Consider the following 16,230-nt stretch of genomic DNA (forward strand, 5'->3'; position numbering starts at 1 on the left):
TACGTCATTGTTTCACAGTTTTGTTTTTTTTACGTCATTGTTTCACAGTTTTGTTTTTTTTACGTCATTGTTTCACAGTTTTTTACGTCATTGTTTCACAGTTTTGTTTTTTTACGTCATTGTTTCACAGTTTTTTTACGTCATTGTTTCACAGTTTTGTTTTTTTACGTCATTGTTTCACAGTTTTGTTTTTTTACGTCATTGTTTCACAGTTTTGTTTTTTTACGTCATTGTTTCACATTTTTTTACGTCATTGTTTCAGTTTTTTTTACGTCATTGTTTCACAATTTTGTTTTTTACGTCATTGTTTTACAGTTTTTTTTACGTCATTGTTTCACAATTTTGTTTTTTACGTCATTGTTTTACAGTTTTTTTTACGTCATTGTTTCACAGTTTTTTTTTACGTCATTGTTTCACAGTTTTTTTTTACGTCATTGTTTCACAGTTTTTTTTTACGTCATTGTTTCACAGTTTTTACGTCATTGTTTCACAGTTTTTTTGGGGGAGTCAATTGAATTTTATTTTAGAATAAAGTGTCTTTTTTTTATTCTTAAAATGTATTTTAAAACAAAAAAAGAAAAACTCTAACAAGGATAATACATGCGAATTTAATATAAATGTTGCCAAAGTAATTTTTTAAACTCTGCGATGCCAGGGGAACTCCTGCAGGTAACTGCTAAAATTTGGTGCCCTAGTTCCTCGCATTGATTGAACTTTCTTTCTGTAATTGCTCCATGAGCCTTCCACGTGGTCCGTATTATTTATTTTCGTATTATTTTTTTTGTATTATTTTTTTTGTATTATTTTATTGTATTATTTTTTTTCGTATTATTTATTTTTGGAAAATAAATTTTCTAAAAATGAAAATTTTATCAAAATCTTTTCATTTTTATTTAAAACATGCAACCCAGGAGCAGTGTCAAATCGCCATTAAAAATGCATGATAAAACTTGAATAATTCGACCTCCTATCTTTCGAAGCTTATAACTACTTGAAAAATGTAATTCAAACCCTAATTTTTTTCAATTAAAGGAGCAAAGACCAAATTTTAAAAATAACATGTTTAATAGCAAATTATGCAATATTTGTTTTTTAAATCGGTTTTCTTTAAAAAAATTTAAAGGAAATCAACAAATTGTTACTTACTTCGCTATATATATATATATATATATATATATATATATATATATATATATATACATATCCAAAAAAATCACTTACCTATAAAAAATACTATTCAATGAGTACTTCCATTCTTCATTGTTAAGAATTTATCCATATTTATATTTTATATTCCATGTCCTTTTTAAATAAAATAATTTTTTTAAGCAAGGTTTCAAAAAAATGCGACATCAGATGTTTTTCACAGTTGAAATAAAGGCAGACAAATGTCTGCTTTTGTTCGAGTTGACATCGTCGGTGGCTTTAAGTGCCAGAATTAATGTCTCTTTCTATTGCATGCTGTAAACAAAAGTTAGTAAATATGGGCCACCGTAGGTAAAAAATGATCACATTTCACTTATCAGTTTTTGCCGTAAAAAAAACTCACTCTACCGATCTTTGATTTTTTTTTTTTTTTTTTTATCCTCTTAAAGAAATACATGAGTTTTTGACTTAATATATTGTATTTCTTCTTTATGGAGTGATTTTTTTTTTTTTCATATCTAAAAAAAAAAAAAAACATTGAATGAAATAGAAAGAATTGTCGTAATTATACGAAATTTTCTGAACAATATAAGAAGATTATAAGGTTTCACTTAAACAAAAAAGAACACAAAAATATTCAACGTGGTTTAAAAAAAAATGGTTTTAAACTTTGGACTTTACAGATAAATTTGCAAATAACTGTTCTTTTTTTTTTGGTCTTAACTTAGCTTATTTTATTTATTGATCTTTTATCTTCAATTTGTGATATATAAATTTGAGGTGAGAAAATTAATTATTTTCATTTTAACAGACATTTCAAAATTATTTTTATTAATTAAATGAATTAAAAAAAAAAAGAAAACGCTTGTCTAGAATATTATATTCGGTTTATTGGGAAAATATCGTAAAAATTGAACCAAATGAAAAATTTTGATAGATTTTTAAAGTTTAAAAATTGAAAAAAATTTAACTAGTAAAATTCAATTGATTTCAAAAAATGGGTGCATGAAGAAGTGCCAAACACTATTTTTTTATTTATTTTTTTTTTTTCATAAAAATATTTCTATTATTTTTTAAACAACTTTAATAGTTTATTTTGGAAGTATATTCCATAAAGAAAATAAACCCCCCACTTTAAAAAGAGAAATTACGAGTTTTTTTTTTCTATTTTATTTGCAGTTTTGTGTTAGGGGTGTCAAAAATTCCCTCAAAATTTTGATACACCTAGCAACCCAACCCGGTCATATGCTGTATTTTTTAATTTAAATTTTTATTTTTTTATTTAAAATATTGAACAATGAAAATAATACATGGGTTAACAAAAAAAAAAAAAAGAAAAAGAAAGAAAGAATGAGGATAAAGATTTCAAATAAATGTTTTATTTTATAATTTAAAGTTTTTATCTAATAATTTAAAATTTAAAATATTGAACAATACAAATAATACGTTGGTTAACAAATAAAAAAGGGGGGGTTGTACTACTATACACATTGATTTGAAAAAGTTGTCAAAAAAACAAATAAATGTTATCAAAGGCAAGAATTTACTTTTCTACCTAACTGGATATGTTTTTAGTGTTTTTATTGGCGGAGTTGTACAACCGTCACCCCATGCGTAATTTCTATACCGACAGGTTGTTTGAAATTTTTTTTCACTGTATTATTATTGATTAGACACTAATTAACCAGATTATGAAAAAAAAAATATTGAAAAAAAAATTCATTATTTCGACATTTGAAAGTGGTGCTCACTTTTTAGTTACAACGTTCAGTCACCCATTTTGTAACCAATAAAACGCGGGTATATCAAAACCATAGGAAGTAAAAATGATATGAGCCTACCGCATTTGTAAGTCAAAGAAAAAAAAAAAAAGATAGAATGAACATGACTTTTTTTTTATTGTTTTTTTCTGAAAATGAAGTTTCGAGTATTTTTTTTTTTTTAACTTATTTAGTTTTTGGGATTTGTATTACTGTACACGTAGATTCGAAAAAGTTGTCAAAAAACAAAAAAAAACAAAAACAAATATATAACAAACAAATGTTATCAAAGGCAATAAAAGTTACTTTTTTACCTAACTGAATATGTTGTTAGTGTTTTTATTTAATTTAGCATGTTTATATATATATATATATATATATATATATATATATATATATATATATATATATATATATATATATATATATATATATATATATATATTTAATTTTTAAGTATTATAAATTTTACTAACATGCTGGAGAAATGTTTCAGAATTTTCCATCCCGTTGTCAATTTTCATATTGTACATTGCTTCGTCAGCATGGGACCATTTTATATCTCTCGAAGACACTTCCGTATTTAGAAAAAAAAAATGGGTGACCGATTTACCAGAACGTTGTAACTAAAAAGTGAGCACCCCTTTCAAATGTCGAAATGATTTTTTTTTTTTTTTCATAATCTGGTTAATTAGTGTCCAATCAATAATAATCCAGTGAAAAAATTTCAAAAAGCCTATCAGTATAGAAATTACGCATGGGGGTGATGGTTGTATAACTCCGCCTTTTTATTTAATGTAACATGTTTAATCAGCTCGAAAAACAGTGTTTTACCGATGTATTGGAAAGTTAAAAATGGCGCCCGATTCTCTCTTTGACACGGTAAGTTTGGGAAAAGGAGCTGAAAATAAAAAAAAACTACACAAAATGCTGTTAGAAACTCGCTCAATATGTTACTGTGACATAGGCTGACATATATTCGGTGGGTTTTTAACAGTATTTTGTGTAGTTTTTTATTTTTAACTCCTTTTCCCAAACTTACCTTGTTAAAGAGAGAGTCGGGCGCCATTTTTAACTTTCCAATACATCGGTAAACACTATGTTTTTCGAGCTGAATAAACATGTTACATTAAATAAAAACACTAAAAACATACCCAGTTAGGTAGAAAAGTAACTTATCTTGCTTTTGATAACATTTATTCGTTATATATTTGTAAATCGTTAGAAAGGCCAAATTTTCAAAACAAGTTGGCGGCCTCGATTGTCGTACATTTAGTCTAAAAAAATGTGGAAAAAAATTCGGGTTTAAAAATGTGTTTTATATAAAAATAAATAATTTTTATAATTTTTGTCTGTCAAATAATTTACGCTGCTGAAATATACATTTGCCCAATGGGTTTATAGTATATTATTCGGTAATAATAAATACAAAATCTGCATTAATTAAAATATCATATTTAAGCGTATTTTACTACCGGGCAAGGCCACGACCCTCTAGGACAGGGGTTCTCAACCGGGGTCCATGGAATATTTCTGGAGGTCCACAGGCAAAACATAACAAAATGGGGGTCCACAATGATATTTTGGTGGTCCATGAAGAAAACCAACTCAGAATAGTTTTTATTATTAAAAATTTAATTTCTACTGTCTGATCTCCATTGGCTTGACCATGGAAGAAACATTAATACAAGATATTGGTAAAGAATTATTATCACTCTAATTTAGATGATGATGATGGTGGTGGTGGTGGTGGTGGTTATTATTATTATTATTATTATTATTATTATTATCATTATTATTATTATTATTATAGAATACCTTATTTACATTGAATTAGTTTTCATTTAAAAATAAAGCTTAATTTTATATTATTTCTTTGATTATTAAAACCTCAAAATTTATATTAGTGAAAAATAGAAGATCATCTTATGACCAATAGTTATGAAGGGGTCCACCACGATAAAAAGAAGGGAAAAGGGGTCCATTAGTACAAAAAGGTTGAGAACCAAACACTGGTCTAGAATATTAAGACATATATTACGAAAGTCGTTGCAAGCCCCTCCCTTAGGTTAATAAATAAAATCAATTCCGTACCAGACGATGTCCTCTTTTTTTTTTTTTTTTTTTTTTTTTAATATTAAAATAGTTAAATATTGAGATGAATGAAATAATAATTTTATCTGTATCCAACAAAAGCAATGTTGCGAAATTATTTGCTTTTTTTTATCGTCTCATTTTTTTTTCCGCGAACCTGCTTTTCGGTCGCCATCTTGATTTTATTTAAACTCTCCGTTAATCTCGTTCGATTTTAAACTTCAAATCCTTTTTTATGCTGAAAAGTTATTCGAAGCAAATTATTAAAAAAAAATAAAACAGTAAGTATTACTTTGTTTCTTTGGTCACCATTCTAACTCATCATGTTCGATTCAGAGAATCTTTGTTACCATAGCCAACAACAACAAAATTGGGTTAAAAAATGACTCTTATGCAGAGAAGAAGGTACCGTGCTAATTTTTTTAAAATACAGTGTAACCCAGATAGGAGAGATCCGAATATAAAAATAACTTTGTGGGTTCGGGTTACTATTACACATAGATTCGAAAAAGGGGTAAAAAAAACAAACAAAAAAAACAAATATATAACAAATAAATGTTACCAAAGGCAAGATAAATTACTCTTCTACGTATCTGATAAAACTTTTAGTGTTTTTATTCACTTTAAAACGTGTAATCGGTTCGAAAATTATGCAGTGTTTATCGATATATTTGAAAAAGAAAAATGGCGGCCTGCTCACTGTTGAATGCAGTAAGTTTGGGAAAAACAAACAAATTATACAAAATACTATTAGAAACTCATCGAATATATGTCCGCCTATGTCACGGTCACATATATTGAGTGAGTTTCTAACAGTATTTTGTATAATTTGTTTGTTTAAACTCATTTTCCCAAACTTAATGTGTTCAATAGCGAGCATGCCGCCATTTGCATTTTTCAAATATATCGATAAATACTGCATGATTTTCAAACCAATTACACGTTTTAAAGTGATTAAAACCACTAAAAACTTTTCCAAATAGGTAGAAGAGTAACTTATCTTGCCTTTGGTAACATTTATTTGTTATATATTTGATTTTTTGTCCACTTTTTCGAATCTATGTGTATAGTAACACAAACCCAAAAACGGATATAAGAGAGATTTTCTCTGGTCCCAAATTAGAGCTTGTTAATGCACAGTGTAACGCAGATATAAGAAACCAGGATATAAATCTGACCCGGATATAAGAGAGCCGTGTGGTCCGAATAAGAAGTCTCTTATATCCGTTAGGTTACACTGTAGTATTTTCAAGTTTTACAGTATCTTTTGTCTATTAAATTATTAGATGAAAGCACAAAATAGTCACAAAAAACTATCCTTTCCCCATGTTAAGAATAGGTTTCTAAATTATAATATTATTTCAGCACAGTACCTTCTCTGCATGAGTACCGAAAAAAGTAAAGGTTTTTACGACCTAACCCAGCGTAGTAAAAACACGTCCAAACTCCTCATGTTAAGAATGGCTTTCAGAATAAACATCCCCAACTTCTCCATGTTAAGAATGGCTTTCAAGGTTGGGGGGGGTTTATTCCGAAAGTCGTTCTTAATATTGGGAGTGTTTATACTACGCAGGGTTAGGTCATAAAAAAATACCAAAATATGGCAGCAGCAGCAGTCATATGCAAATGCTGTGCGATGTGATAGAGATAAAAATGAGACGTGTTCAGAGAAGAGGTATTCGAAGCATATTCAAGATATCGATGATTCGAGGTGTGTGTTCAGCAAAACAGTGAAGTTTGAGGCATCACAAGAAAAGTATGTGTTTGAAATATGACTCAAATAATCTTGCAATATGTTCAAGAGACGAAAGAGCGGAAAAGGATGTGTTCGAGACATGGGTGTTCGGCAAAGCAGTGAAGTTTTCTCCATATCACAAATCATAAAACGAAATATGCTTTGTTATGTGGAGCAAGAATAAAAGTGAAATTCGTGGAAAAAAGAAAGTGAGCGAAATTCTTTCCTTCTCTTTGTTTCCTTGCGACTGTTGCATACAATGTGTGGGTCCTGAGTGTTGGCTTGTAACGACTACATTACATAAGATTGATAAAAAAGCAAAAATATGCCTTTAAAAATACTGGCAGAAAAATTGATAAAAGCATTTAAAATATTTTTTTTAATAGAGATAAAGGCTTCGAGTCTAATTCCATCTGCTCAATACACTTTATAAAAAAACAAATGAAAAATAATACTAAATCAAAACCCTCATGCCTAATCATAAAATTGTAACATTTTTGTTGTATAATACCTGCCTGGCAAGGGTTATATGCCCAATAAAATGTGTTATAATTTTCATGATAAATAAAACTAAAACAAAATTCTATACATGTTAAATATGTGAATCTGATCTTTTATAACAGTTATGATTTTAAAAAATATATATATTTCATAGCTTCTATCCGGTCTTTAGAGACAATGGATATCTCATGTTGAGGTGGCTACACAAATAATTGTGAAGCAAAGGTCACAAAATCTCCAGCCATTTTCAGAGTTACATTTGTAAGATAAAATGCGTTTAATAATATTTTATTTCTCATTCAAAATACAGGGTGTTCCAAAAGTCTTGGGCACATTCCAAGTCCGCATAACTACTTAATTGTGAATGGTAGTAAGATGAAAGTGGTGCCATTTTAAAGCTAAATGCATTAAGTTTTTTCTAAGGCTATATCAAAATATACCAGATATACCAGATGTGTTTTTTTAATTCTAGAGATATTCAATGTCAAAATGTGCCCAAGACTTTTGGAACACCCTGTATATATAACATACAGTGGAGAATAAATGAACTCTAATCTATTACTTAATTAATACAATTCTAAATGCTTATTTATGTGTGTGTATGCATATATATATATATATATATATATATATATATATATATATACATACCAATAAAACTTTCGAACGGATGCACCGAATTGAAAAATTCTTTTTTCCCTGAAAGGTGTGAGTCCCTAGATTGTCCTTATCCATATATGGTTCATAACGAACAATGCCGATTCACACAAAAGCGTGAAATAAGGGTTTTGGGGCCATTTAGTTTTTGTCAACAAAGTTAGCTGCCCATGTCAACAGAACTTAGCACTGTATGTATACAATCATGGTACGAGGGGCGTGCAATAAGTAATGCCCCTGACACGCTTCCATTTGTCTGATCTAGCTGAAATTTTGCATGTGCAATGATTTATATCTCTACGGGTTATGTGGCAAATTACAGCTCTGAACTAATTGTAGTTTCTGTTTTACAGATGTTTGAACTGAGTCATGTGTGAAATGGAGCCTGTTGAATGTCGAGCAGTGATCCGGTTTTTGTATTTAAAAAGACGCACACCACAGGAGACTTTTGATGAAATGAAAGAAACTTATGGTATAATGCCTCATCATATGACCTTGTAAAACGCTGGCATTGTGAATTCAAACATGGCCAGAAGTCTGTGGAAACAGCTCCCAGACCTGGTCGCCATTGATAAAGTATCTGCCTGTCAAGTTGAGGCTGCCATTTTGGAAGATCGGCGCATTACTATTCACCAAATAGCCCAAGATGTCAAGATTAGTACACGGTCTGTGGAAACTATCATTTATGACCATTTGCATGTGCATAAGGTGTCTGCCAGATGGATTCCCAGGTTGCTCACACCATTCCAGAAGCGAGAACGCATCGAGTGCTCGAGGATGAATTTGGAGATGTGCCCAGAAGATGAGTCAAAGTTTTTCAAAAGACTGATTACACAGGATGAAACCTGGGTCCATCACTATGATCCAGAGACCAAAGCCCAGTCAATGCAGTGGAAGCACTTGGATTCACCACCTCCAAAGAAGGCAAGGGTGCAGCCCTCTGCTGGCAAGGTCATGCTCACAGTCTTCTGGGACCAGGACGGAGTAGTGATGACAGGTTTCCTAGCAAAGGTTACCACAATTACAGGAGCCTATTATGCTTCACTTTTGAGGAAATTAAGGGAAGCTATCAAAATCAAGAGGCGGGGCAAGATCAACAAAGGTATCCTTCTCCTGCAGGACAACACTCCGGTCCACAACTCACATGTCGCCAGATCAGAAGCGCGGGCGTGTAGTTATGAAATCCTACCCATCTTCCCTACTCTCCTGACCTAGCATCCTCTGACTTTCACCTCTTTCCAGCCATGAAGTTGTTTTTGAAAGGAAAGCGTTTCCCAGATGATGCAGCATTGATTTCTGAAGTCATGTCGTGGTTGGAGGACCAACCTGGAGTGTTCTACAAAAACGGTCTCCAGAGCTGCATCAAACGATTGGAGAAATGCATAACTCTTGGTGGTTCCTATATAGAGAAAGACAAATAACTGTGCCAAGTTTCGTTGCTCTACTGCTATGGGAAGTGGGTCAGGGGCATTACTTATTGCACACCCCTTGTAACATCTTTCGGCATGCAGACAGAACTTGTGGCAATGGATAATACATCTGACTACGGATCAGAAGATTCCAGGTTCGAATCCTGGCAAGTTCGTAATAATTTTACTCATTATTCTTACCCTTAGGATATTTTTGTTTTGTGCATATGGGAATTTCCCATACTCAGAGTTCACAGGGTAAGCGTTGATGGTAAGACGAGGTTGAGTGTACTCGATTTTGTGTTTGACTCGGTATTGTGTGTGCCGACACGGCACAGCCGCTGGTAATAAATCATGTCACACCCTTTTACAACAATTACGCTTAATAATGCATCCTAATGCCGATGAATACCAAATCGTTTGAAATGCATTACTGAGTTACGTTTGTAAAATGAAATGTGTTTAACAATATTTATTTCTCATTTGCAGATACCAGCGGATAAAGGGACCCATCTTGTTTATTGCAGAAAAATAATCTTCTAAAATCGAAGAAAGAAACAAGACCCTCCCCCCCCCCAACCTCCCCATATTAACGAGAAAGAATCGTGAATTGTGTGGATCTGACTTTTCAAACAATTGTAATTTAAAAATGCACAAACAGCTACTAGAAACTGGAGAGAATTTGAATGCGTACTGGAGATGAGAGAATGCCTATCGAAGAGAACTTAAATTCCTACTAAACACTGCTCTCGAGTGTCTAAGGTTTTTTTTATAGGAGCGGGGGCCAGGGCAACCTGGCATGAGGATACTTTGACCTACAACTAAACCTGACTAAATATTGAAAATTGCATAGTATTCAAAAACCAAACAATTCTCTCGGTATGCCTATCCTACACTGGCTTATACAAGGGGTGATGCACTTTCTTCTCTAAGTGATGTTGCCTATAGTAACATCACTAAGCTGGACTTCACCAGACTAGATGAATTCTTGACCTTGGATCCTGTAAGATCAAGAGACTACAAGAAAGATAAAGATATATTATAACGTGATTAACTGATCAATTGGAGAAAAATTAATGTTTGTCACTTCTTTGCTAACTCAACGTTTTAGAAATAAAGCAGAATTTAAAAGAACGCTTGAATCCCTAACCCTAACCCGAACCCGAACCCGATCGCTTGAATATCTATGCATCTCATGTAGAGATCAAGCGTTAGCCCCAGGAAGGGACTCTTTGATTTCTGATAACTTTGAGCAAAATAAAATGACACAAAAAGAAATAAATAATCAAAATCACATTCAAAGTCCAATTAAAATTTTATCAATACACTTGCTTGTGCAAGAATTGGTGCACCTTCCCTAAGTGATGTTGTCTATAGTAACAACATTAAGCTGGATAGTCCATCAGACTACATGAATTCTTGTCTTGGAATCCAGTAAAACCAAGAGACCAAAAGAAAAATATACCATAATGTAGTTAACTGTTCAATGAGGGAGTGAAAAATTCCTAATTTCTGTACTAACTCAATGTTTGAGAGATTAAGGGTTAAACCTAGAAGTAACAATAGATTATTAATGCTGTAGGACATTCAGTAAATCGTATATACTACATAAAATAGTGTTCAATTCCATAGATGTAACAAGTGTGTGCAATAATGCAGTAGGCCACTTGGAACGTGGTAGATGCTGAATCCAAATGTACTCAATATTCTAAACACAATTGATGTGCTATAATATAATTTTACTCTTACTAGTTAAGTGTTGTGTTGAATTGAACTCTGCTCAATAACCTAGATAGAATACATATGAAAGCTGAGAGAGAGTAGGAAAATAGTGATACAAAAGAGAAATAAAACTGGTTCAGTTGTGATGATAATGACACAAATTTTTTTTTTTTTTGAATAATTGTAAAATTTACAACTTTTGATTTGAAAATATATATTTGATGAACTCAAGGAGCCTTTCTAATAAGTTCAATTCTTAAAATTCTCATAAAGCTGTCTTTATTAATTTCTATTGATGGTTACTAAACTCTGGTGTTTTTAATAAGTTCATTATTTAATAGCAAATGGTGGTTACTAAAATCTGGTGTGAAAATTACTTTTTTAAGTGTAACAAAACATTCTAAACTCTTTTATTCATCCAATTAAAATGATATAAAACATCCTGCAGTTTTTGCTATTAAAGTAAAACGAAACAAGAAATAATTGAAAATAACTAAATTGCACAAATTTAGTGCGAAAAATAATCTGAGGTGAGCAGACTAACATTTGCAAAAAGTTGTTGATCTAAAAACATGGAAACCCAAACCAAAGAGAAAGCATACACCTGTGAAGTATGTGGCTCTAATTTTTTTAACAGTTACGATTTAAAAATTCATGTACGATCACACACTGGGGAAAAACCATATTCTTGTCCAATTTGCAGTTTTGCATTTTCGTGCAACTCGAAACTTACCCGCCACATCCGAACACATACTGGAGAGAAACGATATTCATGCGTCGTCTGTAGTTCAACATTTTCGAGCAATTCAAATCTGCAAGCACACATGCGAATACACACAGGTGAACGACCTTTTGCATGTGACCTCTGTGGGTCAACTTTCACGAGCAATTCAAATTTAAAAAGCCATGCCCGGTCGCATACGAACGAAAAGCCATACGAGTGTGAGATCTGTCAGTCTGTGTTTGCGCGGAGTTCTGCATTAAAGAATCACTTGCAAACGCATTCGCAAGAGAAACCGTTTGTGTGTAACGTGTGCGGAAATGCGTTCTCTAAACGTTACATCTTGACGGAACATGTTCGAACACATACGGGGGAAAGGCCATATGCATGTGACGTGTGCGGGTCTGCGTTTGCGCACAGTTCGAATCTACACGAACACATGCGAACACATTCGGGGGAAAAACGTCACGCGTGTTCATTGTGTGAATCGACGTTTTTGAACAGTTCGCGTTTAAAGCGACACATCAGAACACATACGGGAGAAAAACCTTTTTCTTGTGATATATGCGCACGTAAATTTTCACAAAGTTCGAGTTTAATCAGACATGCACGCGTACACACGGGAAAATGAGCATAAAATGCTTAAAAATCTAAATTTTAATACAAATACAATGGACGCCTATTTTGAAGTATGCATGCGTACACATTGGAAAATAAAGTTCAAAGTATGTTTTTAAAAATCTAAATTCAAATGAGATGGATGTCTTTTTTAAAAGTATGTGTTTTTACACACTGGAAAAGGATTTAAAAATGATATGGTATCTGAAAGAAATACACATTATACTATTTGTCAAAGGAGCAACTGGCCTAATAAAAAAAACTTAAGTACTTGAAAACAATCCCTGGAAGACAAAGATGTAACAAAAAAAAAAAAGTTGGCAGTCATAAAGGGAATAACATCTATCTGTTTAAATGTTTGTATGTCTGCCTAAAACTTTTCACAGAGGTGATGGATTTTCACAAGATCAGTATCGTTTTGAAGCTCGACCCTTTGGACGACAAATATCAAAAGATTGGCTGAAAACATTAATTCCTTCACCCTCAACTGGGCACTTTTCTACAGGGAGGGATCGCTTTTTTTGCCAATATTTTCCAAAGTCATCCCCTCTTTTCGATTGGCTAGCCTTAATTTAAACCTACATCACTTCCGGTTTGGCAATGGACGAAACACCAAAGACGTTACTTTTTTTCACATTCTTTTCCTCCTTCGCGTTTTTTTTGCTCAACACACCTCAAAACACCCGGGCAATGCTGGGCACCCAGGCTAGTATATTCTTAAAAGAGGCCTCAAGTATAAATTTAAATCATAATAAAATCAAGTGTTAGTTCCAAGAAGAGTTAGCTCCCTTGATATTTTAAAACTGAATAAAGTAAATAAAAAAATGTCTTACTGAAAAATAAAGAAATATTTAAAACAAAGCAGTATCCAGTGTTAGCCTCAGAAGAGGTCCCTTGATCTCTTCAAACTATTTGCCTCCCCACGAGGTCGGTTTTTAATGTAGAGAAAACCCAGTTCCCCAATAAGGGACACTCTAGATAGGAACAAAAATTAAAATTGTTTCAGTCTAGAAGGATTTCTCCTCCACTGACTGAGGACAGAAAAAATGAAGTGTCATATCAGAACAGATACTACACTGTGGTGTTGGCTCAAAGGCTAAACGTTATTACTTTTAAAATGGATCAATGGTTTTGTGTATAGACTTGCAAATAACTTTTACACAAAAGAAAAAATTATTTCGTCCGGTTTCACGCATAATTTGCTGACGCGTTTTTAACCAGAAATTTGCCATTCTTTAGTTTTTTTCAAATTTCAGGCCTTTAGGCTACGATCCACTGTTGCTGTAATTCTTCTAAGACATGCCAGTAAGGCAACTCACTTTTAAAGGAGTCGGAAGAGGAGACATCTCATGTTTGTCAATCGCCACGTTTAACAGCATTTATTTTTTATAAATACACTAGAAAGTTGTGTGGTATGTGACTTCAACTCAATCAACTGTTGACCCGAGATTTTCTCAACGCATTTGTAGAAACAATTGTTAAGCTTTTACATATATATACAGTCTTTATAGCCGGACCTTAATATTTGATTCCGTTTAAGCAGTTTTGCAATGATTTTCAAGGAGCTTCAATAAAACAGTTTAAAATGAACATTTGTTAATTGTTTTATATTTTTGTTAAAGTTTTTTTATGCTTAAAACATTTAATTTAAGATTTTTCAATGTTTATTAGGTTAAAATGTTTTTACTAATCTGCCAAATTTATGCTTATTCGTTTTATAAACATACTAGCAGAGGGGCGCCCGGCATTGCCCGGTCATAAAATACAGTTAAATATAAATTAATTTATGGAGATTTCATGTATAATGGAGTCGATTAAAAAAAAGAACGGAACTTGGGTGCTATCTTATCGTGTTATTAAAAGAAAAAATAAATGCTGTATGGTGGGCGCATGTAAGAAAATTGAAAGTTTTAAAAGATATATGAGAGAAAATGTTATCCAAAGAAAAAAATGCTGCATGCTGGGATTGAACTTGCAAATTTAAGTTCATAAGTGAACAATGATAACACATTGAAAATTTAGCTTTTTAAATTGAAACAGCGAATCGACTGTTCCCACATGCAGAATTAAAGATTTTTACTTGATCCCCTTTCCAAACAAAACGACATTTGGCGATTTTTTTTCTAATTTTTCGATATTATGTGTTCAAGAGATCGCTCTTTCTAACAGTACCAGGTTCATGCCTTTTGACAAAAGATTTTAGCAGATATACAAACACAAAGACGACTGAAACGTATATAATACTAGCATGGGTACCAGGCGTTGCCTGGGTTGACATGAAGTTTCGTTTGAAACACGCCTGATATACTCATCATTTTCATCATGGGTAACGTGGATACACCCACAACAATTTCAAAAATAAAAGAACGGATAAAAACATGTAAATGTAATCGCCCCCAAAAAGAAGAATCTGATACATTTCCACCTGATATTTCGGCAGAAGGGATCACTGTCCTAAGAAAACTCACGATTTTGTGAACCTAAAAAAGTAACGTTTATAAACATTAATGCATGCATTTATTTTTATTTTGGTAAATGTATAGTTTAGCGGCGTAAATTACTTGCCCGACAAAAATATAAAAACTATTTTTCTATAAAACAAATTGTTAGACCCAAAGGCTGAAATAAAATCAGAAAAAAATTTCATTTTTATTATTTTTTTATCATTTATATTTATTATTCGAGGCAACTATATTGCTTTTAAAATTTGGCCTTTCTAAGGTTTGGCAGATTAGCCTTTTTAAGCTCTTTCATGAACTATGTTTTCGGTCGCCATTTTTTTTTTGTAATGAAAGAGCATGAAAACCGGGCCAAATTTGGCCTTAAAAAAGCCAAAATGTCAAACCTAAAAAAGGCCAATTTTTAAGCATGTAAGGCGTGCACATTTAATCTAATAAAAAAATGATAAAAAAACATAAAAATGAATTTTTTTTTGTTTTTTTTTTTTAGCCTTTAGGTCTAATAAATGTTTTATATAAAAATAAATAGTTTAAAAAATTTTTTTGTCTGTCAAATAATTTACGCCGCTAAACTACACATTTACCTTTACTTTTTGTAAGGATACTTTTTTTACTGGCTTTTTGTTTTTGTAAATAAAGGAAATTTTCGATTTGCTTTTTTAGGGGAGGGGGGGGGGACTTTTCGATTTGCTTTTTATTTGTGGTTTTATGCTTCTAATCTACCTTTACTTTCGTATATTAATTTTATGTGAGTAAATTAAGTAGTTATATATATATATATATATATATATATATTCACTCGAACAGCTAGACTTTGGAATTCTTTTCTTGCTACCTGTTTCCCAAATTATACTGACATGCAGAAGTTTTTCAACATTTTTTGACTCAATCTAAAACACAAATGCATCTCTTTTATGCAGGATGCACCGACATATATTCATTTTGCAGAGCAGGGTCTTTTTAAAAAGTTTGCCTCTACCATATTTGAAAAGAATTCACATTCAGTTAACACTGGAATCAAATGGATATAAAACATTTTAAAACCAATCTTTAATTAAAAACTTTACCCAGCCATAAATTTAAAAGAAAGAAAATGAAGCAATTCGAACATTTCCTTTGACTAGCAGTATCTGTGGAAATTTCACGGTGGCATCTTTCATATATAATATATTGTTTCTGGGCATTCTGAAAATGTTCCGTGTGAATGGTGACCCCATGTTATTGTAACACTTTTGTTAAAGCTGTAAAAATATTTATCTAAGAAATCTGGTTAATGCAGTGTCAGAATATATCTGGTTATTACTGTTTATCTCCAATATCCTTATCTAGGAGGCTGTGACGTATTTCCATTGTATGGACGCCCGCCATGAACAGAAACACCACGATATCATTATATCATCCTTAAACT

General features: G+C 32.0%; 2 protein-coding genes across 2 annotated transcripts in view; one reads left to right on the forward strand and one right to left on the reverse strand.

The window, feature by feature from the left end:
• The window catches only part of LOC145269861 (uncharacterized), a 101,500-nt gene that overhangs the window by 69,187 nt on the left and 16,083 nt on the right, over positions 1 to 16,230 (reverse strand). The gene's annotated exons all lie outside the window — the stretch shown is intronic.
• The window catches only part of LOC145269222 (uncharacterized), a 57,116-nt gene continuing 46,017 nt past the window's right edge, over positions 5,132 to 16,230 (forward strand). The window contains exons 1-2 of the mRNA XM_080124841.1: positions 5,132 to 5,281; positions 9,792 to 12,371. Coding sequence (XP_079980967.1) covers positions 11,597 to 12,371 — 775 coding nt within the window. The 5' untranslated portion in view covers positions 5,132 to 5,281; positions 9,792 to 11,596. The remainder of the gene's footprint in view (positions 5,282 to 9,791; positions 12,372 to 16,230) is intronic.

This window comes from Euprymna scolopes, chromosome 45 (assembly GCF_053919585.1).
Source record: "Euprymna scolopes isolate OS-2025 chromosome 45, ASM5391958v1, whole genome shotgun sequence".
Classification (NCBI taxonomy): Eukaryota; Metazoa; Mollusca; class Cephalopoda; order Sepiida; family Sepiolidae; genus Euprymna; species Euprymna scolopes.